This window comes from Neomonachus schauinslandi, chromosome 10 (genome assembly GCF_002201575.2).
Source record: "Neomonachus schauinslandi chromosome 10, ASM220157v2, whole genome shotgun sequence".
In the NCBI taxonomy this organism is placed as follows: Eukaryota; Metazoa; Chordata; class Mammalia; order Carnivora; family Phocidae; genus Neomonachus; species Neomonachus schauinslandi.
Window position 1 is genome coordinate 640,764 of NC_058412.1, and position 27,336 is coordinate 668,099.

Genomic DNA, 27,336 nt, shown 5'->3' on the forward strand with positions numbered 1-27,336 from the left:
GTGAGCCTGCCGTTACAGGGAATTGGAGAAGGTGGTGACCACCACTGTTTATGAGACTGAACCGTGTGGGGGTGGACGTGAGGGGGATCGTGTGACGTGGTCAGGGGAAGTCGGCCCTCGGCGGGAGCATTCTGCACATGGACAAGAGGACGCACAGCAGCTCAGGGCAGGGAGAAGCCAGTGGCCAGGGTTTCAAGGCTCTGAAGCCCCTGCAAGGAGCCTGGGTTGTATCTGTGAGTGAGAGCATGGTTTGAGGACTTCCCAAACGCGGGGTGATAAGATCTGTTTTCCATTAACGAGCAATCACTTGGCTGCTGTAGGAAGTGGTCATGCTAGCGGCTCGGGGATGTGGACACCGGCCACCAGACTCTCCTGCACTTTGAAGGGGGGCCCCGGGCGCGGTTTTACTGAGACTCCACAGGACTCCTGCTAGAGTCCCTGTATCTTTAGCTTCAGCTGCATCCAGTGGCATTTGGTAAAATGACACAGTGGATATTGGGGGTCAGGTGAATGCTGGAAATGAGGGCGGGGGTGGGGATCCGTGCGGTGGCAGGTGCAGGCATACTGGGCCCAGCTACCTGTGTGAGGCTCAGGGGAATAAACAGGAGAAGCACCTGAATTAATGGGTGATGTCCTAAGGACGCAATGTCCACGGAGAACAGGAGCAGCTGACCACCTGGGCTGTGAAAGGAGTGGGGGCCTGAGCGGGGTGCAGAGGCACAGAGAGAGGCCCTGGGCTGGGCTGGCCTCTGGCACCTCTGATTCTTCCGCAACAGTTTTTCCACCTCCAGCGAGCATCTGAAGTCCCTCTGGGGCCTGCACGCAGGACACAGCCAGAGGTTCTGCCAGCACACCTCAGGCACTGTCCCTCGCCAGCTCCGTGGGGAGCCCGCTGGCCGACCCCCATGCACTGTGGCCCGAGCCAGGCTGAGGCACACGCCTTCAGTTAGGTACCCATACCTAATGTAATATAAACTTAAGCTAATGCTTTCTGTGCCCAGCCATGAATCCTAGGACCTTTCAGGACCCTATTGGATAGGGACTCTTGTGGCCACCCTTACTGTACAATGAGAACACTGAGGCACAGATACACAGCAGAGATGGTCCTCAGACACACGGCCGGCAAACAGCCAAACTGGCCCGTCTCTGAGGTCCTCAGTAGGTATTGCCCTGATAAATTAGCATCATGAAAATCCGGATTCAGGTCCAGGTAGGGATGTGTTTGGCTGTGAAGTAACCTAAATGTACAGCAGCCTAAAGGAATGCGGGTCTCTTGTTCTCACTCAACAAGAAGTCAGCTGTCCAGGCCCCAGCTTCTTCCCGTCCTTCCGCGGAGCCATCCTTAGCAACTAGGGCTTCTCCTCGAGTTACCTGTTTCACGTTTGCAAAATAGCACTTGCGGTTTAAGATGCAGGGCAGAAGAGAATTGGGGGAGGCCACCCCTAGGAAGGGCCATCTTTTTATTCAAGAAGGCCTTCAAGCATCTTTTCCACCTCAGTAACTGGAACTGGACCCCAAATCCACCCCCAGAAAGGCCGAGGGAATGAGCATGCCCCGTGTTGTTGGGACAGCTCTTTCCAGCTTGGGTTTAGGGCAGGGCAGGACCTCCTTTCACTAGGAGGAGACCCACCCTCTGCTGAAACAGTACAAGGAGATGCACCTGTCATGGGAGCGGTGGCTTGGGGGGGGGCCTGGGCAAGCATGGGGGGCCCTCACTTGCATTTTGTCAGCAACTGTGCCTTCAGCAGCTTCATTTCCTTGGAGACAAAGGATCTCGTGTGTCCATTAGCCCTGCTTTTCAAAACCTCGACTAATCCTTATTTTGGGGCACACCATTGGATGCTTTTTCTTAATACTTATGACCAGTTCTTCACATTGTGATGACAAAGTCTCTACTTGGTCCTTACCTTTCTAGCTGTATCCCACTTTCTCGTGCTGCTTCTCTTTCGTTCTTCTGTTAAAATTAAGCTCATGACTGGCTTCCCAACCTGTGTGCTTGCTTCTGTGCCAAGTGTGTAATCGGCACCTGCTGGGGAGCCCTTTCTTGCTGGTGCACGAGGTCTGGGAGCCAGGGACACGAGGACGTGGTGACAAGTAGAGAAGCAGGTATGGCAGCTGTCAGAACATTTAATATAGTGAGCTAGAAAACACTTCCTTTTACAGACTCCAAGTTCACACTGAAATTTTTCCTAATTTACTGTATTTTATGCATAAATTTCCTAAAATATGTGGTTTTAACTTTATGACTTTTTACTCCATTTGTTAATAATTAATGAGCCATAAATGGTTACCAACTAGAAAAAAAATCTTAGAAATAATGTAGTAAAATTATCTTTACTAAAATTAGAAAACTCCAGCATTTCATACCAGTCCACCCTCTGGGTAGTGGGGACTAGTCGTTGAGCACTTATTCCTCAAGTCTCTTGTTTATTTCAGTGTCTCCCAAATATGCATCTGAGATGATGCTGCATTTACCTTGTGAAGAAATGTCTAAAATGTATACAGGAAATGCCTATATACTTGTGGGCTTTTTTTTTTTTTTAATGAGAATACGAAGGAATATAGGGGTCAAATGAAATAGTGAAGAACTTAGACCCAGGACACCTAGGGTCCAGTGCCACCTTCCTGCCAATCTGCGTATGGTTCCCCTCTGTCTGGTACCTCCACCCTTCTCTTACAACTTTCTCTGTCTCCTAAATACATCCTGGATGCCTGTTTCCTTTCCAGTCCCCAGGGACATGGAGACGGGATGCACAGGACCTTTGCATGCCTCCCTGAATGCATGCATGCAAGTTGCCGTGTTTGTGTGAGTGTATGTGCATGTGCACATGTGGATGCCTACATCGGAGCCTGTTCTATGTATCATGTGTACACTGTATGTGTGAGCATGGACAGAACATGTACATAACCAACAAGAGATTAAGCTTCATAGTTGAAGGTTAATTACCTCTTAAGGTGTGTAGAGCAGATGTGCTGTTGCCAGTAAGCAGGATAAGCTGCGCTCAGGTCTGTCTGAGGATGTAATTAAATTTCACGATCCTGGGGCTTTGTGGGTGGTGGACTTTGGATGGCCTTTCAGAAGAGCCAGCCCTGGAGCCTTGAAGCATGTTCCTGAGGAGCTCACTTGTCCTGGTTGGGCTTCACTGTCCTTGCTGTGAAGTCATCAGTGTGGAGATCTTGCCTGGCTCTGGAAGTCAAGCTTCTCTCAGCGGGCATGCTGAGATTCCACACGACAGCGGGAAGCTGGACCAGCTGGGTCCTTGGGTGACCACCGAGGCCGTGGGGGGCATCACAGCCCCCCTGGGCGGGTGCTGTGACTGGGCCTTCACTCCCTCTTCTCTTCAGGAGGGTGCCACAGCTCTGAGGAGCTGCACTCTGCCCGGCGGCCTCTGCCCCCACAATGCTGACGGTCAGGGCCCCTCACTGGTTTCTCAGAATCCAGGGGTGCACAGAGCTTGTTCCTGGCATCCCCACCTCGTGCAGCTCAAGCGGATCCTGTTGATTCTGCCAGTGAGGAGAGTGGTATTTAGTGGGTGGGGAAGTCCTTCTGGTCTTGGCAACACCTGGGAGGAGAGAGGGGCCCCACAGAACTTGCTCAGTGCGTGTGGCATTCCCCTCACAGACTAGTGGAGAGGTGTGCCATGCTGTGTTGTGTGCCTTGAGCCCAGCCAGCCTGCTGTGTGGGATGAGATCGGTCTCAGACGTGCGCTCCCTGCTTCCACCAGGTGTTGAGTGTACCTGCCCAGGCCCACCTGCTCAGGATTTGCAAGTGCAGGCTCATCGGGGTGGCTCGTGGGGTGCTGGCGATGTGATCACCCCAAATCTCACTTAAAGCCCTGAAATGGCCATAGGCAGTAGGATTTGGCCCCTTCCGTAAAGGTTACTATGAAGATTTCATCAGAGCCCGAGAGGAGTTTTGTGTGAGTGTGGCACTCACACTGAGAACACACGTGTGTTGTGTGTGTCCACATCCTTTGAACTTAATACTTAACACTCTGTGTGGCAGCTCTAGAAATCTCCCATGACCCTCTCCACTCAGAAAACCGTAAATGCTCAGGTGGACATCCAGCCCTTCGAGTGTTGCTGGCCATGGTCACCCGCTGACCCGCAGGTCTCCTGAGGCGCGTGCCCACCTGCAGAAGCTCCACCTTGCCTGGCTTCCCTGCACCCTCTCGGGATGCGGACTCCCCCACTCGCCCCCAGTGCTCGGTCACAAACAGGGTCCCCATGAAGGGAGTGTCTTGAGTCACACACGTACCTTCTTAATGATATTTATGTTTTTAAAAAGCAAAAGGAACATCATAAGCTTCTCTGATTCAGTTGTTGATCGCAGAAACTTCTGGGTGTGCCCTGCTCTCCGGACTGCAAGGGGCCGAGCTCCCACAGTTGCAGTCTTGTGCTTATCAGACCTCCTCCAGTGTCTGAGCTGTGTGGGGTGCAGCTGTGGGTCTCCTGGACCCCTGATTTCTATTTTACTTTTTTTTTTAAATTATATATTAGAGAGAGAGTGAGCATGAGCAGGGGGAGGGGCAGAGGGAGAAAGAGAGAGAATCTCAAGCAGACTCCCCGCTGAGAGAGGAGCCCGACATGGGCTCCACCTCATGACCCTGAGATCATGTCTTGAGCTGAAATCGAGTGAGATGCTTAACCGACTGAGCCACCGAGGCGCCCCTCTGTTTTGCTTTGGTATTCTCACTTGTATTTAGCATCTTGCTGCCATGAACATGTCGTCACAATATAGGATTGGTGATTGATTTATTTTCATGTCCATGATATTTCATCAGTTTAACAAATGCATGTTACAGCTTTTCCCGTCTGACTCCTGTTCCATTTGACAGAACTCCTGTATGTGTAGCCCATGTTGAGGTCTTTGCGACCCCTGCCATCTTGCACACCCTGGTAAGTGTACGACAGGTACCAGGAGAGCAGAGGGCCAGCCTCAGGGAGCAGATGGAAGAGCCTGAGCTGCCTTTTTGTAGACTTGAACATTTCACAGCACCGCATCCTTGGGGTGTCACTGCTCAGACCTGGGGGCCTGTGTCCCGGCTTCTGGTCTTGCTGCCCGCAGAGCGCCTCACCTTCCCGTCCGTTCAGTAGAGGAGTGTAGAATGTAGGCTAGACATGCAGGCCCGTGTGCCCACACGGGTAGAGGAGTCCCTTCCCCTAACTCTTCCTGGGGGTCTGTGAATCTTGGTAGACTCCTTCTCTTTGAGATGGGTTAACCTGGACCTGACCGGATTTGTGTAGATGTAGCCTGAGAAAGTCCTTTCACCTTGGGGTGGGTGAGTGTGGAGCTGGATTTGGAATTTTGAGGCCAAACTACCTCCCCCTGCTTCTGTAACCAACCACGTTCTACTCTTCATCTCCAGTGCGCAGGCTGTATGAGGGAGAGGGTCCCAGTGTCCAGCCCTGGGCCTGGTTAGAGCTGGAGAAAATTGAACGAGGAGTATTTCAACGTTCCTTCTTCTTTATTGTAGACGAATCAATGAAAGGTATGTTTTCACAGCCATCAAAATAAACAACTTAAACAGACAATAAAAGAGAACTTCAGCGCTGAAGAGAAATGCTGAAACCTCGATGTTCTGGTGGATCCCAGGCTCTGAAGGATGGGTGGGACGTGACTCCTGTGTGGGGAGAGTCTTCATCTTCAGTAGCCCACGGCAGAGAGCTCGACCGAAGCAGAGCAGGGGACTGGAGGCTGCCGGCATTCCTGCTTCTGAAGGTCGCTGCGTGTGAAGATCAAGGGAAACAGGTTTGCACCAAGGACCCAGTAGGCTGGGCTGCGGCCGTCCCCCAGCGCGTCCCCCATGGTGCCGTCTGCCCCAGAGGCACCGGCCTGGGACCTGCTTGGCCGTCACTCCTTACATTCTGCCAATTCCATTGACTGCGTCAGCTTCCGCTGCTGAGGGCCGTCCTGGAAGATGGAAATACCTTTTTATTTACTTCAAAAGGTCTGAAATCCCTTAAATTACTTCAAAAATTTAGGTGTTCCCATTGTCAAAAGCACATCTCCCCGGGGCTCCTAGGAAGGAGGGGAGAGGTCCTCTGTGAACACTTCCAAGGACTGACGTTCAGCCCTTGCAGCCCTTGCAGGCCTTCGAGGCAGGTGCACTCAGTCTCCCTTGTGCACATGGAATAATGGCGTCTGGGAGAGTCTAGACGGTGAACAAGGGTGCTGTTTTGGAAATGAGCTCAGTGTGGTGTGCAGACACTGCCAAGCGCCGCTGGGACCGCACTCACACCCGAGGACTGTCGCTCTGTGGGGCCCGTCTTCTGACTGGCTACTGCAGACGCCACTGGTTTGCTTCACCTGACGTGAAGTATCAGGTGAAACACGTATGACCACGACATGAGGTCGCCGCGCACATGGCTAACGGACTGGCATGTGCTTGGACCGGGTATCTTGTGGGGCTCAGGGTGTGGAGCTGAGGTTGGTGGTCATGAGCTTTTAGGGCTTCCTTGGTGAGCACCAGAGCTGGTGCGTGTCCCGTACCTGCGGAGATGGTGGAGACCGTGTGGGTGGTGGCCTCTCCCTCTACATCTCACCTGCCTCAACGTTGGGAGGATCCGTAAGCAAGGCTGCCCTTGAAGTCGGGCTGAACACGGCGCCAAGAATCACGTGGAGCCCCACTGCTGATGTGAGTCTGTGCTTTGGGCAGAATTGCCAAGAGCGGGGGATGTCCTGGACGTGGGCTTGTTTTCAGAAAGTTAGACCAAGACCACGGAAGATGATGAGTCTCTCTCTGATAATTCTGGTTTTGCAGAGCCTTGGGTGGGTTCTTCTTGAGACATCGGTCTCAAAAAGATATCAAATGATTATTTTTAACAGATCCCTAACACCATCACATTTTTGTTATTATTTAATTTTAATAGAAAAAAACTTACTTTTGTCCTTTTCTTTCTCACAAAAGTGAAGACAAGAATATTTGTTTTAAATACCTGAGCAGAGGTCAGTCTCAAAGGCCATAGATTCGCTCTGCGAAGGAGCAGTGACTTGAGGTGGTCGGTGCATGGCAGGGACGGGGACACAGACCGTGGGGAAGGGCAGGGGCTGTGCAGCGTCTTCGGGGAGGCCTGACCACAAACTGGCCACCGCCTGAGGCTTTTCCTTGGTCAGCGTTCTGCGGAAAGGAGCAGGACAGAGACCCCTGAGAGCTGGCAGAGGCTTCCTGTGGGAGCGCTGCCATGTGGTGCACAGGGAGGAAGTCAGTTCGATCACACCGTGAGAACACGGCCCCAGGAAGAGTCAAGGGGTTGCCTCAGTTATAAGGCTGATCCCCACGGCCAGAGAGGGGCTGGTTCTACGGCTGGAGTGGGGCTGGTCCCATGGCTGGAGAGTGGGTGGTCCCACGGCCACAGAGGGGCTGGTCCCAAGGCCAGAGAGCTGAGAACTTGGGGTTCGGACAGGTCAGGTAGGACTGGGAGTCAGTGGGTTCTAGGCACAGACACGTCAAAAGGATAGATCACATACAAACTTGAAACAATTACATGTCCATATACAAATATGTTAATATTTATTGAGTAGATTTGTGTAATTTTGCAGATAAGAACCTCACTATTCAAACTCTTAAGACTTCATATCTGAATGTCTGGAAACAAAAAAAATATATTTTTTCAGATAATGTTGAACTTCTCACTGCCTGAGTTCACTGTTCATATAGATGACATTTTCCCAGAAAGACTCGGGGGATAAAAGTGTCCTTCACTGATGTTCACTGCATGGCAAGTATGTGCAGGTCACTAAGGGAGGGTTTGAGAGGGGTAGCCCGGCCCTGAAGGATGCATGATAGCAGTGAAATTAAGTCCCTTCCTGTGACATGGTGTCTAGGGCCTCACACCGTGACCCATGACTACCTGTCCTTAGTGCTCCATCCCTTGCCCATCCTGCCTCACCCCGTTCCACCTGACCAAGCCTGGTGTGGAACCCCCTTGTTTCTGTTCAGTTTCAGGGCAGAACTGTGTGTGTGTTCTAGGTTTTTCCGAGGTCCTGCACAATTAAGTCCTGCACCTGGGGTTCACCAGACCGTCTGCACCTCTCGTGCTTGTCAGAGCTATATGTGGATGTGGATGCTACCATGCATAATTTTACAAAATATTTGTATAGTCAGTAGTCAATAATCCTTCTGTTGCCTTGTGTGGATTGTCACCTGATAGACTTGGAGCCCCTGAAATCAGCATTGTCCTGTTCCCTGCCCCCAGCTCAGAGCTGGACAGGGTTTGGAAAAACAGAAGGGTGGGGAGAGCGGAGAGAGACCCAGAGATAGACACGGAGAGAGACAGGTCACACCGCCAGGCCATGCAGGCTTTCTGGGCAAGGTTGCTGTGTAAATGAGAACATTGCTAATTACCTAAATTCAGTACCATTACATTTAGTCAAATAAAGGCTGTACTGTATTTTCAAAAAAGTTTAATATTTGTCAATGACCAGATATAATATTAACAATTAGCATTAAATGCATTCGGGGAACATAGAGAATTGCAGTGTTAAAAGAATAGCTTATTATTTGGTCTCCAATATTTAACCAAAGACTAAAAAATTGAAACAAATTCATAGGAGGGTGGGAATTCGAGATGCTTTACATTTTGGGCAGATGTGCTCATCTACTGGAAGCAGCTGTCCCCGCCCCTGAGGACTGGAGGGGCGGTGGGGACGGTGCCGTGAGCCTCTGTGGGGCTCCCCAGGGCATGTTCCCATCTGTGTTCTCCGCACCGTCTCCTTAATTACAACTGTCTGTGTAAATTTGTTCCCGAGAAAGTGCGGAAATGCTGAACAGCTTTTGGGATTCCTGTTCCATTGTCTGTGCCCACTTAATGAAAACCGGGAATCAGACTACACATAAGGTGGTGAAATTCTTCATTAGGAGGAGGTGACATTCGTGTTCCATATTAAACAACACTTACATGTCTGCGAAGTAACTCTCTTAATGTGCTTCAAATTGGCTGTTCAGCCTGATGGGTGGGGTGCCTGCTGCTTGGCTGCTGACGTTTTCCCACACCTACACGGGCCCATGCACATGTGTGTGCACCCATGCAGTCCACACACATCCATGCATGCCCAAGTGCACTCACATTTGCACGCCCCATGCACACTGACACACATGCTCACATGCACATGTTCACACACATTCACCAACATGAGTGCACACAGTCACCCACACACATGTGCAACACAATCACACCCACACATGCATGTGTGCACACTCACAAGCATGCACATTCCCCATGCATGTGCGCACTCGTGCACACACATGTTCACACACACAAGTGTGCACGTGCTCACACACGCTCACCCACACACATGCACGACACATTCCCAATACATGCACGTGTGCATACACTCATGGGCACACACATTCCCCACACGTGCACACTCATGCATGCGTGTTCCCATGCACCCATTCACCCACAGACGTGCACACACGCACGTTCCCACTCATGCACGCACATGTGCCCACACACAAGCCATTCCAGTTGCTGCTGACACTAAGCTTGGACAAGTGCCCTAACAAAGCATGACGTCCCTGAATGTTTCTTAACACTTGTGCCCCTTTTGCAACCCTGCAGCTGACCAGACAGGGATGTTGTTCGTAGGAGATGCCATGCTGCAGGTCAGTATTGCAAATGTTAGCCCTTGGCTCTGTTGTTACTTTAAACTTCTAGTGACCAATATCATCCTCAAACTTTTCAATTTGTCGTCTTTTCAGGTTAACGGCATTAACGTAGAAGATGCAACCCATGAAGAAGTGGTGAGTGTGCCTCCTTTTGTAACTTTTGTTCTGCTTGTTGTATATTCTTTTGTTGTGATTACTTTTCTCTGTAAATCATATTTCACTGAGTATATTTGTGAACTGGAAAGAACGCTAGAAAGACTCAGCAGGTGCCTTGCCGGAGGCCCTGTGAGATGCCCGTGTGCGGGGAGGTGCATCATGGACATCGCGATGGGCCTTCACAAGCTGTGCAGGGTGAACGGTGCCGCTCCCATTCTAACTGGGAAGACTGAGCGTTGGGGAGTGTGGATGCTGCCCGGCCGGTGGTGAGACGTGTCTGTCAGGTGTCCCCTTGTTGGCTTGCTCTCACACGCTTGTGTGTAATGTGGGCAGACACCTTGCAGGACATCTCGTGACGCACACACCTGGTGATACCTGGGATGAGGGCTCATCAACATGCATTTGCCCCGGACTTCCTTCTGTGGTCAGGTCAGACCGCAGGATGCAAGGAAGGATGGAATAAACACCCCGCGGGATGCTGGGCACAGAGAAGCTCTGACGTCCGTGCACAGGGCATGGCTGATGCCAGGACGGCACCACGGAGCGGTGGGGTCAAGGTCGCAGGTGCCGTCGATGAAGGAGGGTGACGTCGATGAGGGAGGGCGATGGGGACAGCCACAGGTGCAGCTCAGTGCAGGGGTGGCACCTGGGGGAGAGGGGGCGAGACCAGGAGGAACGCCTGGTCCCGGAGGCACTGGTGCAGACGCCTCTCACAGGGAGTTTATTCTGAGGGTTACAGGGTTCCCAGCACACTTTCAGTCTGTGAACATCCCCTGAAGGGTTGGCGTGTGGACACCCCTGCCTCAGGGTTTGTTTTCCCAGGAAACCAACCATTAGCTCCAGGTGAGGGCAGACAGCCGCTGTGCCGGAAGGTCCCCCGAGATGAAGCACACTGAGCTTCCAGGACACCTGCTCACAGCCCGTCTTGTTTGCTCACCTGCGAAGAATCCGTATGCACCCCCACCTCTTCCTGTGGGGCCCACGCATGGCTCCTGATCTGCGCTGGGCCTGGAGAAGGCGCTCGTAGTCAGCATAAACACGTACTGGCTCTTGAGGGACACACAGTTTGGGGTGTATGTGCATGGAGTGTTTCCAACTGTCCACGTTCTAAGCTGCACGTCTGTGTTTTCTCTGCAGGTTTGCTTTCTTAGGGTGAAGAAAGACATGACTCAGAGGGCCCCGTGCACCCCGCCCCAGCCCAGAGAAAGCAGGCAGTGTTCACCCAAATGCTCATCCTTGAGTGAATGATGGGCAAACCTTGTAAACAGAGCTATTCCAATATTGGGTACAAATATACCTTTAAATCACATTATCAAATGATATGTCTAGATTCTTACGTGACAGAAAAGATGTGGTTTTAGCACTACTAATGAGACAGATTCCGTTTTTCAGATTCATAAAGTTCATAAAAATATTAAGTTTGTGAAGGCCTCATAAATCACATAGCCTCACACCCTCATTTTTCAGAGTAAATCCTAGTTTCAGTTAATTCTAAAAGGAAGAATGTCAGCTCTGCTTGAACACAAAGGATCCACAAAGTGAATCTTCCTCATGTACATACCGTCCCAAGCTTCGGAATAGTTTTGCTATATGACAGGGGCAGAAATCTGCTTATTTGCATGTAATACATATGTGGGGATAAGCCTACAGCTTCCCTCTGTTTAATACACTCGGGTTTTTCTCCACATCGGTATCTGCTGTTACAGCAGCCGCGGCAGGGTCAGACCGTCCATGGGCAAGTTTGTGTCTTGGGCAAATTCTGAGACACGTCATCCGAGACAAAGGAAAGTCACTGAGTCTGACGTGTGCGGGGAGGAGCAGGGACCGGGGTGGGTCTGCAGGTGGGGCTCATGGGCAGGCTAGGCTGAGTGGGCTGGGCTGACAGGACCTCAGAATGGCCCACCTGACAGATTTCATTTTCCCTGCAATATGGTCAGAACTTTTAAAAAGACCTTTCAGATATGAGAGCATCGTGGTAGAAAGTTACTTCTAGTCTGATGTAGCAGACTGAGTTCTTGGGTACTATGAACACGTTGGTGAGAACTGCCCCGATCAGTAAAAATTCATGAGTCTCCTAGTTGAGTCGGAATCAGTCCTTTTTCACATGTTTCCATACCCATCCAGCCTCAGTAAGGCCTCAGGGCAGAAACAAAGTCAGTCACGCGTGTTAAACACAGAACAGAAGATGGTGTGGAGCTCAGAGCAGCTGCGTGTCCCAGGCTGTGCCCACCCACAGGAGCACCACCACTCACCCGGAGCCCCTCACCGAGGTTCGCTCTGTCTGTTAGAAGGGGGGCTCGCTTTCCCTAGGCCATTCTCACTTGGCAGATATTTATGGAACGTGTCTTATGCTGGAACTAAGGGCATCGAATCGTGCATACGCCAGGCCTTGCCCTCAAGGGTGAGTGTGGTCTGATGCGGAGAAACGCACTGCATTCACATTGGAGGAGAGCCACCCTCTGCTCTCAGCTCAGCTCCTGGCAGAGACGCCCCTCACCCTGTCCCGGTGGAGTCGCCCTCTGTCTCCTCCCACTGCCTCCCTGCATCCTGTCTTTTGGGATCAGGTGTTATCATCCCCTGCGTCTCTGCTCAGGTGAGAATGTGCCCAGAAGCTCCATCACTATGAACAGACAGGTGGCTCCAGAAGCCTTTCCATCTCGTGAAAAGGAGCCTTGGAGCTGGATCAGACACGAGCCAAAAAGCATGGATTAGACTGATGGGTGGGCAGGTGGATTATAGATAGAAGATTAGATGACCGATGGGTACAGAGACATGTAAAGATAACTAACTGACAATATTTTCTTACTCATGAGCTGGGAAGTCGCTGGAGGAGGTGGTTCTCACCCCGGGGCACATTAGAATCAGCACCACACAGAGGTTTCAGGAGATACCTTAGTTTCAGCACGATGTCTCCATAATTTCCAGACCTCTTAATTAGTAGTGTTCAAAATCACAGGAGTGGGGAACACAACATGTTGTAAGGTCGTGGGTGTGGTTCATGGGACACAAGTGTCATGTGGCGGCGGAAGGGGGTCGAGACTCCTGCTCATGTGCTCACCTCTTCCACCGAGACCTGGTCCAGCCCAGTCCTGTATAGACCAGTCCCCCTTGGAAAGGTCGCTGCCCACGTCCAGCTTGTGTGGCCTTGCAGGGCAGGTGACGTTCGAGCCTCGGTGGACAGTTGCTTTGTGTTGTGGCTCGTGGGCCTGTGGTCAGGCATTCAGACCCTGCGAGAGCCCGGCAGCAGCTCACTATCCCAACGAGCTCCTCCAAGAGGACAGCATTTACTAGCAGATGTGGTTTTATTGACATGGCTTTATCCCCAGACCCAAGGGTATGCATGTGGCTGTCCTGTTAGCCTCCCCCAGACGCCGCCTAGCAGTCCCGTCTACGTGGACACTCCAGCACCTTGGGTGGTGGAACCCTTGCATGACGGTAGCGTGGATATGCTGCTTCTCAAAACTGGCTGCCTGATGGGCTGTCGGGTAAGTGGGCAGAGCAGCATGGCCAGATGTGGTTTCTGTTCCCGTCAGAACCCACGGAGACCGCTGAGAGTTAATTGTTGTCTTCCTAGCCAGAGGTCCGACCTGCAGCGACTCGTCCTTCAGCCTGGAATGCCTGACGTGCCCCAGGCCACCAGCAAACAGCAAACGCACGGAGGTTGCGGGCTCGTGTCTGCCGTGGGGCCGTGTCTCGCTCCCCCTGGCACGTTACCAAATTCTCCGAGGTGTTACCTCATTTTCCCCAAGTGGGATAAGCGTGATGCCACCGAGGTAGCAAACCAGCAGACGGCCCTGGCAGAGGCCCCATTTCCTGTAGACGACAGAAGGACAGGCGGACAGATGGCCGGCGTAGCCCTGAGGCAGGAGAGGAAGGACACAGTGCTTCCAGCCGGCAAGGATGGAGAAGGCGAGACGGCCGCGTGAGCGGTCACACCCGAGGGAGCAGGAGCAGGGCACGTCGGGGGCAACTCTGTAGTCGTCGTCGGGGTCCGTGTGTTCATGTTTACAGTGGAGCGCCGTCGTCACGGCTGACTCACCTGCTCCGCCTGGGCCGGAGAGGCACGCGGACTGGGAGCGTAGGACGAACCACCATTCTTCCCGTCCTTCCTGTGGCCCGGCGGCTGGGCTTCTGTTGCGCCAGGAGAAGCGGTTCTGAGGGTTTCCACAGGCCCCTTCTGACCGTGAGTCAGGAAGCCAGCGTGGAGATGCCGCCGGTTAGTGAATACGTCTCTTCAACTCTATTCAGAAAAGGGAAGAATCACCGCAGGCTGCGTCTACAGCCCCAGGACGCGTGTGCGGTAGGCTCAAGAGGAAGGAAAGGCGACTGTCGCCTGGCCCACCATCGTGGGCTTGGGTCCCTGGGAGGTGGCCTCAGTTTGGATCCAGCACCAATGCCGCACGTCCTTCTGTGGGAGCCAGTGGGGAGGCGGGCGGTACAAACGTTCCTCCTGAGGACTCTGTCCCGGATTCAAGGGCAGCGGTCCTTGAGTCGACTCGGTTCTGGAGGCTGATTGAGGCTCCGTGGCTCTGCTGTGAGAAGTCAGGTCTGTCCCATGAGAGCTCAGGAAGGGGAGTCTCGGGAAGGCGAGCGGCTGCCGCGTCTGTGAGTTGCTGTGGGACGGAATCCGCGCTCACCAGGTGTGGTGACCCCAGATCACCTCCCCTGTCCCCCTAAGCTGTCCTGCCCCAGCCCCCAGAGCAGACATGCTGAAGAAAGTGTTTTCCTTCTTTGAAACTGATTTATTCTCAAATTTCAGTTCATTCCGTAAGTTCTCAATTCTTTCTGACGGTGGCTTCTGTTGGCGGAAGGCCAACATCCCGACAGAGAGAAGATGACGTGGTTCGTCCGTGGTAACCCATGGTGTTTTTCCTGCTGTGTCGGGACTTCAGGCATAAGAGCCACCAAGCAGTAATCCAGGGACGATGTCAAGGATCACATACAGCAAAGGAAATTTTAGATGATTTACCCAAAACAGTGCAAGTTAACACAGAAGGGAACTCTGAGTTGCAGCCGCCTGGCGTGAGATCCTGAATGGCTCGGATATGGTAACACCACGTGGAAGTGCCCATTACCTTCACAAATATTATTCTGGGAGAGTCAAGAATGTGAAATTTGCCGAGGCAGTGGAAGATGATACAGGCCTGATTGTGGTCTTTCTTGAAGGAAGGGAATCAATAGTTGGAAGTGTCTTATATTTTAATTTTACATTTAAAGGAACTAAAGTAGTAGCTGTGTTTTTTAAAGGGAGGGGTTGAAATGAATAAAGTCATCGTGCATTCTGTTTGGGTCTTTCATCTCTGTTATTGGATTGAGTAAGAGCAGCTCCTCAGCTAAGATTTCAGGAGCAAGCACAGCTTGAGGCGTGACCTCCATGGTCATCGCAGAGCAAACTGTCCTGTCACGTGGACCTGGGGGTGTTTTAAAAACATGAAATATGGAGAGACCTCATGGATACCTGGTCCAGCCCCTCATTTCACGCAGGAGGATTTTGAGGCGACCAGGGACCTGGTGGTCTGCTCCTGTCTGTGTGGACGAACATGGAGGAGGAGCAGGGGAGGAGCAGGCTTGCTGGGGCCCCAGGAGGTCCCACTCCCGTGCACAGCTGAGAGCCCAGGATGGGTGGTGAGCGGGGACACTGTGCTGCACGTGGCACGTTCCTGTGTCCGGCCAGCACAGTGCTAAGCAGGAGTCACGTGAAGGACACGTTTATAGGCTGCTCTCTTGTGAGGTCCTCAGGACTGTGTGATCAGGACAGAGCAGGAGAGCGTGCCGCCGATGCCTGCAGAATCTTCCTCAAAGATGAGGAAGATGGGCCAGCGGCTCCTTGAGGCCGTGTGGATGTTCCTTACAGCGGGCTGCACTCCAGCTTGCACAGAGTGGGCTTCTGGGGATGAAGGAAGGACACAGAAGCCAGGAAGGAGGAGGATGGTGGGGGCCGTGTGGGAAGTCCCTGTCCAGCCCGCGACTGCGGCCTCACTTGCGCCCCCACCTGCACCCCCAGGTTGACCACGGCTTTGGGCGCCACCTTCCCTGCAAAGCCCAGGTGGTGATGCTGCACCTCTTTATTCCAATTATTCTCCATGGACGTCAGTAAAGTATTAGAGACATGTCCTGGGAAGAAAAGTAAATGAGCAATCCCCTGGTTCATCCCGTGGGGGTCGCTGGACCAGTCAGTGGTTAAATTGAAGTGAAAACACGGATGTTCTTGTCAAGTGTGCATGTGGGCGCGTGTCTGCACGCCGGTTCGGGAGAAGTGAGGTTAGGGGTGGCAAGGTGAGGGTTTGGCAATGTGACACATGGACGTTTCTGGCATTTTCCTCACTGTTGAGCCAGTTCTGATTACATCACGTAAGAGGTATCAATGTTAATAGGATTGGAAGCAAACGGTCACTCTAAACCAGTCAACTCCAACAGGAAGGAAACCCAGGTGGTAAAGAGGATCACAGCTCTGCCTTGTTCCCATCGGTAGACCCCCATCCGCGGATCTGCACATTGTGGCCACTCTCATGCCCTTAGAAGTCTACGGCTCTGAGATGTGGGGAACCAGCAGGCCGGAAGAATCTATCTACTTAGGTGCTGGTGACAAAATTATCTATGCCCATCCTGAACTGAGGGGTAAAGTTTGATCTTGACTTTTTATCTGACATTTCTCCATTATTAAAATGTTGCTCACTGATGTCATAATGTTTCCTTGGGAAAGACTGCATAATCACAAGTCCCGTAATAAATAGTGAATCACACTTAACAGCCTGTACTTGAAGGTTTGGAGAACTAGTTTCAGATGCTGTTTTGACGTGGATGGTTTTCAGGGAACAGTCGAAAGGGGTCAGTGGGACACCTGAGCTCATATTTCTGATGCTTACCAAGCAAGTGCTTGCCTGGCAGATGGTTGCAGGGAATGCCAATGAGCATCTTGCTTCATAAAACACGGAGACCCATTCATGCCTCTCCTGGGACACCCCCCGCCCCGGGCTGTGCATGTCCCTGTGGGGTTAGCATGTCAGAAAGGAAGACAGAGCAGTTTGTGACACAGTCTCTGGCCTGCCTGCCCAGCTTCCTTGGGTGCACATCGTCGTGCAGAGCATTCTGCAGTAATGCCCTTTCTTGGGTGTGGGATGTGTTGCTCATCAAACTCCCATGTTGGTCATGAGACTCCCACGTGAGGGTGCATCGGCCAGGAGAAGGCCCAGCTGGAATTGGGAGTATCACGGTGAGAATCGGAGCAAACCCTTTTCCTGCTGTCTGAGCGAGAACCCTGCCTTGCTGGGGAAAGTCGGTGGGTGTCCTAAGGGCTTCCTTACCAACATCCACGGACTCGAAGAGCGTGACCCATGGCCAGTGGGTGTCAGGGTGGAGTTACAGAGTGCGCTCACTGATCGGTCGTGGTTTGAGGTCATGGACTGGGGGCCTGATTGGTTGTCATGTGTTTGACAAACACTTCTACTTCCTTCTGAGGTAGAACATGACTGACCGTGTTCTGTGATCATGTGGAAAATATCTGCCATCCTGCATCCCTTTGAAGGAAGCCAGGCATTGACGGGACACTTAGAGATTCCCTGCCCCATCTTCATGTCCCAGAAAACCAGAATGTTCCAGGTTCTGTCCAAATGCATGGCACTGAGCTAGAATGGCCTGGAATCCCACCTGCACCAGCCCTCTGCTCTCGCCGCTGTGTGTGTACCATCCCTCCAGGAGGCCTGCTACATCCAACCTGCATTGTCCCCGTGCCGCCTGCGATGCCAGTGTGGGGCCTTCAACTCATCATTGCTCCTCATTTGATCCGTTTCCAAGTCCAGCCCATCCTCGGCAGAACCCTCAGCGGCCTCTGCTCACTGGAGTGGAGCTGAGATGTTTGGCTCTGGGAAGACCAGTCAGGTTTGCGTCCTGGCCAGTAGCCTCTGTGCACCACGTCCATCCGAGGGACGGTCACGTGCTTTCTGCTTATACTTAGATAATTTATTCTTCCATATATTTATATTCCTAATAACATATTGTCTTTATAACTCAAAGGAGTAGATCCTTTCCATGTGTCATTCAAACAAAGATAATCCAATTTTTTTTTTAAGATTTTATTTATTTATTTGACAGAGAGAGACACAGCAAGAGAGGGAACACAAGCAGGGGGAGTGGGACAGGGAGAAGCAGGCTCCCCACAGAGCAGGGAGCCTGATGTGGGACTCGATCCCAGGACCCTGGGATCGTGACCTGAGCCCAAGGCAGTCGCTTAACCGACTGAGCCACCCAGGTGCCCAAGATAATCCAATTTTTAAAATGTGGCTCTTTTCCTTTACATATTTTTAAATAACCATCATATATCAATATGTCAGTTTATTAACAGTTTTATCTGTCCATGTGGCTAGGCTACAGCACCCAGCTCCCTAGTCAAACGTTAAGCTAGGTGTTGCTGTGAAGGTATTCGGTAGATGTGGCTGATGTCTACAGTCAGTGACTTAGAGTCGAGCAGGTCACCCTCCATAATGTGGGTGGGCCTCATCTAACCAGTTGAAAGCCTTAAGATTAAAAAAATTTGAGATTTCTCTGAGGAAGAAAAACTCTCACTATCAGCTGAAGCCACAAATTCTGCTGAAGGTTTCCAGTCTGAATTCTGACCTACATATTTCTCTCTCTCTCTCTCGGTCTTGCACACAAATCCAGTATCTCCCTCTAGGGCTCTGTTTCTCTAGTAGAACCCTAATACATCACCCATCATCAACTTCTTTCAAGATACATCTCCAAAGACTAGTGAAACAAAAGCAAAAATGAACTTCTGGCACTTCGTCAAGCAAAGGAAGCAGTCAACAAAACAAAGAGGCAACCCACAGAATGGGAGAAGATATTTGCAAATGACATTACAGACAAAGGGCTGGTATTCGAGATCTATAAAGAACTTCTCAAACTCAACACCCAAAAAACAAATAATCAAGACAAAGAATGGGCAGAAAATATGAACAGACACTTCTCCAAAGAAGACATACAAATGGCTAACAGACACATGAAAAAATGTTCATCATCATTAGCCATCAGGGAAATCCAAATCAAAACCACACTGAGATACCACCTTGCACCAGTTAGAATGGCCAAAATGGACAGGGAAAGAAACAACAAATGTTGGAGAGGTTGTGGAGAAAGGGGAACCCTCTTCACTGTTGGTGGGAATGCAAGTTGGTACAGCCACTTTGGAAAACAGGGTGGAGGTGCCTCAAAAAATTAAAAATAGAGCTACCCTATGACCCAGCAATTGCACTCCTGAGGATTTACTCCAAAGACACAGATGTAGTGAAAAGAAGGGCCACATGTACCCCAGTGTTCATAGCAGCAATGTCTGCAATAGCCAAACTGTGGAAAGAGCCGAGGTGCCCTTCAACAGATGAATGGATAAAGAAGATGTGGTCCATATATACAATGGAATATTACTCAGCCATCAGAAAGGATGAATACCCGACTTCTACATCAACATGGATGGGACTGGAGGAGATTATGCTAAATGAAATAAGTCAAGCAGAGAAAGCCTATTATCATATGGTTTCACTTATTTGTGGAACATAAGGAATAGCATGGAGGACATTAGGAGAAGGAAGGGAAAAATGGGCGGGGGGAATTGGAAGGAGAGATGAACCATGAGAGAGGATGGACTCTGAAAAACAAACTGAGGGATCTAAAGGGGAGGTGGGTGGGGGGATGGGTTAGCCTGGTGATGGGTATTGGGGAGGGCATGTTCTGCATGGAGCACTGGGTGTTACACGAAAATAATGAATCGTGGAACACTACATCAAAAATTAATGATGTGATGTATGGTGACTAACATAACATAATAAAATAAAATTTAAAAAAGAATATAAATAATGGAATAAATACAAATCGTTATGTCATAGCTAAGAATGGCAGTTATACGTGTGGGGGGAGGGCCCAGGGACTGCCCCTTAGATCTCCGCCATTCCGAGTTCTGGGAGACCAGGAAAGAAACCCAGGGGGGAGCAGGGAGGTGAGGATGGCGTCGATCCCGAGGCCAAGGGGAGTGGACACAGGGCAGAGCGTGGGGAGCCCGGCGGAGGCGCAGGCTGAGGACCGGCCTTGCCGTTTGATGGTCGGGGCCGGCTTGGGGAAGTGTGGGGCTGGCGGAGGGACAGACCGTCTTTCAGGGTTTTTCTGCCGCCGCAGCTGCGCACACGGATGTGCATGAAGGGACGTCTGGGGTGGGAGGTGGTCTGTTCCTGCTGCGAGGGGAGCAGGTCGCCAGGTGGCGGGGGCTGCAGGCGCGCAGGTGGACTCACAGTCCAAGGGGCCTCCCTCTGCGGAGAGGGGAGGCAGGGCCACTGCGCGCTGTGATACCCGTCACGATGGCAGTGCAGTGGTCTTATTTCTAGGGAGTCACGCCCCGTGACCCGCGAGGACCAGCTGTGGGAAGAGGAGGCGACGCCGGGGTTTCAGCTGAGGGGAGAAGACCAGGAGGAAGGTCCCCTGCAGGAGCGTGGATAAGAACACCTCCTGACGCCCCCGAGAATAGCGGCCATGAGTGTGGCGTGAGACTCCTCAGCCAGACATTGTTCTTCTCCAGCCCCACTGTCCTGCCTGGTGTGTGGGCGGTGGGCAGCTGCTTAGCGGGACACCCGGCGCCGCGGCCAGGACTGGAGACCCCGACGGGCGTCGCTGGTGAAGAGGCGTTCTCAGTCTCCGGGGTGTGGGGCTGTGATGGGGGAGCGTGAGGTCCTGCAGGGGAGAAGGCAGGAGGGGGACGTGAAGTCACGTCAGTGGGGAGCCCAGCGGCTGAAGCATTCTCTCGGAGCGGTCGTGATTAGGGAGCACGGGAGTGTGGGAGGAGGGGGGCACGGGCACGTGGGCCAGGCTGGCAGCTGGAGCAGGCTGTGAGGATGGGCTTCTCACGATACCTCCCGGCTGCACAGGGCAAGAGCTCGAGGGACACAAGGAGAATGTGAGCATGCAGCAGGTGTTACCCATGACAGCAGGTGTCTGGGAGCTTGGGAAGGGGCACGCCTGGAAGCTGGGACGTCGTGTGGGGACATCCACAGCAGTGTCTGCTGTGAGGTTCCCTGCGGACAGACTTGGTGAAGGACAGATGTGGAGGCCACTGGGTGTGCGGGGAGCCCAGGCTCAGAGCGAAGCCACTGTTTCCCGGGGATTTCCCTTGTTGTGAACCACACCTCCAGTGCCTCTTTAAACGCAAGCTTCAGAGGGACCGCCGAGGGCATTAGGGCCAGGAACCCACTGTCCGAGTCACTGGCCCCTTGCTGGGGCATGAAGTGATGACACATCAGCAAGCGAAGAGTCACAAGGGGCCAAGTAGGGAGGCGGCCAAGCTTTACCCGGTTTTAGTAAATAGTGACCCACGTGCGCCTGTGTGGGAGCCTGCGCATGCGTGCGAGCGTGCACCCACGTGCGTGCGTGCGTGCGTGCATGCGTGTGTGAGACGGAGCGTGCCCCTGTGTGGGAGCCTGCGCATGCGTGCGAGCGTGCGCGCGCGCCTGCGTGCGCCTCAGCCGCGTGCATGACCGCACCGAGTGGTTTCTTCGCCTCAGAGGCCTCGTGGATTGAGGTGAGTTTGTAAGGCGTTGTGGGAAAATTGTGCCGACGGCGTGCGCACTTGCCCTGCGCGTGTCCAGCCCCCCCCGCGGACGCAGGGCTTGTGCCCCCGTGAGTGGGGTCGGGAGGTGATCAGTGAGGGCGGGGGTCCCCGAGCGGGGTCGGTGTCCCTGCAGGGAGGGGCCTCGCAGCTTGCGCGGCCCGTGCACGCCTGCGGCCGGGGAGGGCTCCCCGGCGTCGAGCCACCGGCCCCCGACCTTCGGCCCCGATCTCGGAACCCTGGCCGACGAACTGCCCGCCCAGCTGCTAAGACGCCCGGCTCTTGGAAGCCTTGAGGGGCTTTTGCTGGGAGCTCGGGAGAGCTCCTGTGGAAGCTGAATCCTTTGGGGGGGACGGTCGTTGACGTCCCTGCGGGCTCTGAGGGCACAGCTGCGGATCAGAGGCTGGAATCCGCTCCGTTTTCCCGGTGGGGACGGAACGGCTGTGCCCCGGGGTCAGCGATGCAGGCGGACGGGCGTGATGCCGGGTTTTAATTAGAGGCAAAAGGCGGGTCCGTGTCGCTCTGGGCGGAAAGGAGCCGCCTGGCCTGGACGCTGGAGTCGGGGGTCTCCGCCCGGCAGCTGTCACTCTTCAGGGATGGCGTGGGGGGAGAGAGCGCTTTGAAGTCGTTCATTCAGTGAGTTTGGAGGCATCAGTGATCAGCGCTCACAGATGTTTTTGAACGCGCATACACACTGCACTGAATTGGGGAAGGTGCGCAGTGAAGCAGAGCCCTCGTGACCCGCGTGTGGGAGCCCCGAGCATCAGGGTGGGCACAGGGGCGGAGGGGAGACCGTCCTCCGGTAAAAATGCCTGATGCTCCAGGCCACTCGCCGCACACTTCAGGGTCACTCAGACAAAATCAGCGTGTCCACAGTGGTCTCTCCGTGAGGACCCAGCACACCGAGCTCAAGGACAGAGTCGTGGCAAGATGCAGCGGGTCCTTTTGGGGTCAGTCAGCCTTTACCAAATGGGTAGGAGATTTTAATGCTTCAAAGTAATTTCGTCTTCAGAAAGGCTTGTGAAAGTTATTAAACGTAAGGTTGCTTCGGATATTTTAGCAGGTGGGGTGTGCATGTCTCATTTCAAGAAGAATTTGGAGCGGGCTGGCTGGGAGCATATCTGCCTGCTGCGGCGGGGTCAAGGTCTGGGACTCTTGCTGTCCAGGGGGCGCTTGCTCTTCGAAGTTTAAATCTACGTGAGCTCAGGATGTTTCGGATGCTTCAGTGCTGTCCCCTTTCTCGGAAGCGCTGAGTCGCAGGATCCCACCCCCATCCAGAGAGGAGGGCTGCTCACGGCCCGTGTGGCTGGTTGGGGTCTCTTGGGTCAGATGGAGAGAACCCAGTTGCACTGAGCTTCCCACACGTGCACGGTGGATCCCTGGCACCACAGCGATGGTCAGGTCCTGCTGCGTCCTGTCAGCGAGGAGAGGCTGGTGCGGACAGGTGGCTGCAGGCCTGGGATGCTCCCGACGCGCCTCCTGGTCTGGGGGCCGTGACCTCTCCCATGACTTCCTTGGAGAAGTGCGTCCGTTTCCGAGTGAGTTGGTCTCTTGCGTGTTTGAAGGCAGGTTTGCACCTCGTCCATGACAGTGGGCCGACAACGGCCTGTGTGTCCTGTGTGCACCTGCATCCAGACAGTGGGGGGATGAGGTGGCTGCACAGAAGGCATGGCCCTGGCTGCCTTGGCCACGTGTGCGATGGAGGTGAGGCCACAGGATCGTGCAGTTTAATCCTTATGAAGCGCAGGCTGGCATGCGGGAGGCAGGAGGCTGTCCATGCACCGCCAGGGGGAAGAAGGAGTAGGACCCCAGGGAGGTGCGTCTGCAGTTTCTCTGACTCCAGCCTGGCGTATCTGAGGGGAATTCAGGGCTTGGGTCCCTAGGTGTGAGGTAAGGTCGAGGGGGCACAGGCCATGGACAGGCACAGTCCACGGGGCGGAGATGCTGGTGCCCATGAGGTTGTGTGTGATGATAGAGGAGAGCATGTGTGGCTCTCTGGGCCGCAGAGGGGATGATAGCAGGTCTCTGAGAAAGCTGTGGTATCCATGTAAGACGCTGGCCCCAGGGTGACGGGACAAATAAGGAAGCGGGAGCCAGGGGAGGGAGGAGTGGGGGAGGGCCACGCTGCTGAGGGCGGGCTGGCCGCACACCAGCCACACTCTGGCAAGTTCCAGTCCCCTCTGGGCTCTGGAGCGGTGACATCATGCTTGCTTCCATGTCAGTGAGTGTGCGGAGATGTGATGAGAAATGGAAGCCCAGCGATGGTGGATGAAGTGACCGAACCCTGAAGATAATGTGACACTCAGCAGAGAAGCGTGGGCACGTTGAAGGGACGCCCGTTCACGTCTCCAGGATTCAAATGTCATTGAAACCCCGAAGCTCGTGCTTGTGATTACCCAGCTCGCCTGGGTTCTGCCAATGTCTGAAAGTTGGCTGTTTGTGCCAATAAACCGACTCCTCACCTGACATGATTTTCTGGTAGATCACCCTGGAGGTTGCAGTGAGCCTGGTCCGTGGTTGAATGGTGGCACGCCCCACTGGTGCGTGTGAGTGTCCGTGTAGATGGCACACTGGTGTGGACTGTGGGACGTGCAGCTTCTTCTGGAGCCCGCGGGGTCTCAGTGTCTCGGGTAATCGCCAACCTAGAGTTGCTGAGAAATAGGCCAGGTGCATAGGAATCTTGGTTTTTTTTAACTCTGTGTCTGGTCCTTTTGTGATGGTAAAGTAGCTGTTTTTTGTCACATTGACAGGTGCATCTTTTGAGAAATGCTGGCGACGAAGTGACCATCACTGTTGAGTATCTCAGGGACGCGCCATCATTTCTGAAGCTCCCGTTAGGTAAGGGGTGGCGAGATCTTCAGGGGCCCAGTGGCGTTTCCTTCTCCCAACACTGTTTATCCACACGGACGGCAGTGGCTGGTGGGTGTGACTCAGGGCCCGAGCTCGTGCTCAGGGGGATGAAGGACATGGATAGACACCTCAGCCGTCCGTGTCCCTGAGACCCTGCATTTTCACACACCCCCAGGCCTTTCTAGAGAAGGCGCCCTCAGACTGCTGTGTCGATTGATTAGCCGTAAACCTCCTTCCTTAGGTCGGCTCGCTGGTTATAGTCACCTACACACACATACATACAGAGAGACTAAGTTTGCTCTTAAAATATCAACGTTGACTTGAGGAATTTATGCCGAGAAAGGATTATAGTAAGTCTATACTGTGAAGTGCCTTCCCCGCGCTCACGCCGGGATTTAATTCTCTCTCGTGCCTAAGGTGTGATCCAGTTGTAAGTGATGAATCACACATCCATGAGGATGTTTTACTCCAAGTAGTCACCATGACCTTTACTGACTCTACGCGGCCGCCATGTTTTTACAACATGTGTGAGTTTATCTTCCTTCCAGGGGTTGAACAGGGGGTCGGGGTGCTGTCCTCGGCAGCCAGAATGGGCGTTAGGCACCTTCATGCTCGCGGGGGCTGTGGCTCTGCTGGGGGCCCCTCACAGTCAAGTCTCTGGCTCACCGGGCGTGGGCCCTGCCCCCCTTTCCCTCACGTGGAAGAGCAGCCCTCACCCTGGGCTCACCCTGTTTGCCTCGTTTCCTGTCCCTCTTCTTCTGCTCCCCTACAGTGGAGTCCGCCATCTGCTGCCGTCCGTGGGCCCAGGTGCGGCTCCCTGGGCACATCGGTGGCAGGAGGATCCTCGTTTGACAGCAGGTCGTTGAACTCATTCAGCTTTCTGCCTTCCCTCCCGGAGAACCTGAGCAGATCAGTTTCAGGAACTGCATGTTTTCCCATCAGAGCCCAGTGGGGTAACCTCACCTGTATTCACTGATCGTGGGAAAATGGCCATCCCTCTTGTTGCTGTACAAACACATCAGTAAGATTTACCGCATGGCCTACCTTCCTACAAGCCTGCCCGTTGCGACTGGGGTGTTTGATGAAAGTGCTCAGAGGGTTCCGGGGTCAGGAGAACGGCCCGAGGGGCTGGAGAGGCGGAAGGCAGCGTGCCCAGAGTAGCGGAAGTGGGAGTTTTAGCCGTCGGGCCAGCCATCCAAAGACAAGCAAAGACCATACGTAGCACCGCGTCACGTCCTGTGGGGCTTGGGGGAATATGGGCTGCAAGGGGAGCGGCCGCGGTGCAGGCTGTGTGCAGGTCCTGGGAGCCGGTGGGGCTCCAGTCCTGAGTGGACTGTCGACCCGGGTCGCCCCTGGCCTGCCCACCGGCTCACGGGAGAGGAGGAGCCTCAGGCCTGCAGGCGACGCTAGTAGCTCCTGCCCGTGGCAAGCTGCACCGGGTCCTGGGGCGCAGGGACTGGAGCCCGCGGGCACGTCCCGCAGTTTGAGTGAGGAGGCAGGCTGGTGTGGGTCGGTCTGCTTGGCTGCGGTAATAAAGCACCGCAGCTGGGCGGCTTGGACAGCAGAGGCTTCTCGCTCCAGGTTCTGGAGGCTGGACGTCGGGTGAGGACCTGGTTCGTACATGCCTCTCCTGGCCGTGTCCTGTGAGGAGGAGCAAGGGAGCTGCGGGGGCTTTTTACAAGGTGACCTCGTCACCTCCCACAGGCACCCAGCACCTTCACGTCGGGGGACTGGGGACACGGACGTTCAGTTCACGACAGAGGAGAGGTTCGGGTGAGACACGGGGGTTAGTGTAGGTGGGGAAAGTGCAGCGGAAGCTTCCTTCCCTGACAGCAAGAGGGCTGCAGAATTGTCTGTCCTCTTTCTTCTAAATCTCAGAGTGTTGTAAAGAAACATGGCTGGAAGAAGCTGATTGCACACAGGGCTTAGTGGCCTCCTGACCCTCTGGGTCTGGGTTCAGACTCTGTGAGCAAGGGCTTCACAGTGATTCTTTCCAGAAGAATGTAAAGGCCGGTGAGTGTTGGGCGTGCATGTGGATATCACGCGTGTGGCAACGTGTCCACGGAGGGCGGTGCCACCAGGTGGTCTTTGTGTCCGCCTCTCTATCAGTCTGTCTACCTGCGCGTCTATCCGCTTGGTGTCCTCGTGCGTGGCTAGAAAGCTTATCACGTAACGTTGCAGCAGAAGGCACGGGGGGACGGGCAGGGGCTGGCGCATCGACACTGAAGATGGTCACGTGCTGGCTTCATCTGCCGTGTCTTCTAGGGGAGGTGACTTCCGTGGCAGAGTGGGATGGGTGGGGTTTCCAGGCCACCTTTCACTAACGTGACTGACAGCGCAGAATTCAAACAACCACAGTAGCATCCTGAAGCTGTGGCCGGAGAGGGATGCCCTGCACTGAAGCCTGTCAATAGGGAGCCACCCCCGGCCTGAGGTGGCCATGCCCCCCGTGGTCACGGGATCGTTGTGGAACTCAGCCGGAGCTCCTGGAGGCTGTTCTGTTGAGAGACGATCACAATGATGCATAGCCAGCAGCCTCGTCCCTTCCCCCGTGTTGCTGCTGATGTCCTGGCACCACCTGGCTGAGTCCTCGGGACCTGCATGGTGAGCTCAGCTGGGCACACGGGTCAGCATTCCTGTAAAGGTGCTCACGGTTCCCATGGGGAGTCAGACGTGGCCTGCCATCTGAGCCATGTGAGCTCTGCCTCCCAGACTTCCCACGTGGCAGGGACGTTGAATTCTCTATCCATTCAGTATAAATGTCTCTTTTGCTTTTATTTGGTTTTTTATAATCTACAAGAGTTCAAACTTTAGTATCCTAAAAAATTTAATTATAGTGGTCATAATCTCTCCCAAAATTCAAGCAGTTTCCTCTGGTGAAGCCACAGCGAAGGCAAACTCGCTCTTGCCTGCTCAACCCTCGATCCTATGATAGGTCATTGCTGGTGGGAGCCAGCCACACACTAGAGCAGGGAACGAGCCTGGGACCCGTCCATCCTGTGTCCTCTGCAGCTGCAGCTCTGTCCTCACACCCCGTCCGTGTCTGTATCTGGAACCATCAGTCCCGTGTCCTGTGCAGCTGCAGCCCTGACCTCACGCCCCATCCATGTCTGTATCTGGAACCATCAGTTCCGTGTC

The 27,336-nt window shown here is 53.6% G+C and overlaps 1 protein-coding gene across 1 annotated transcript in view; it reads left to right on the top strand.

Annotated features, from left to right (window-relative positions):
* Positions 1–27,336, top strand: part of SNTG2 (syntrophin gamma 2) — a 158,739-nt gene that overhangs the window by 11,658 nt on the left and 119,745 nt on the right. Inside the window, exons 5-7 of the mRNA XM_044918857.1 lie at positions 9,565–9,608; positions 9,705–9,746; positions 24,099–24,186. Of these exons, the coding sequence (XP_044774792.1) occupies positions 9,565–9,608; positions 9,705–9,746; positions 24,099–24,186 (174 nt within the window). The remainder of the gene's footprint in view (positions 1–9,564; positions 9,609–9,704; positions 9,747–24,098; positions 24,187–27,336) is intronic.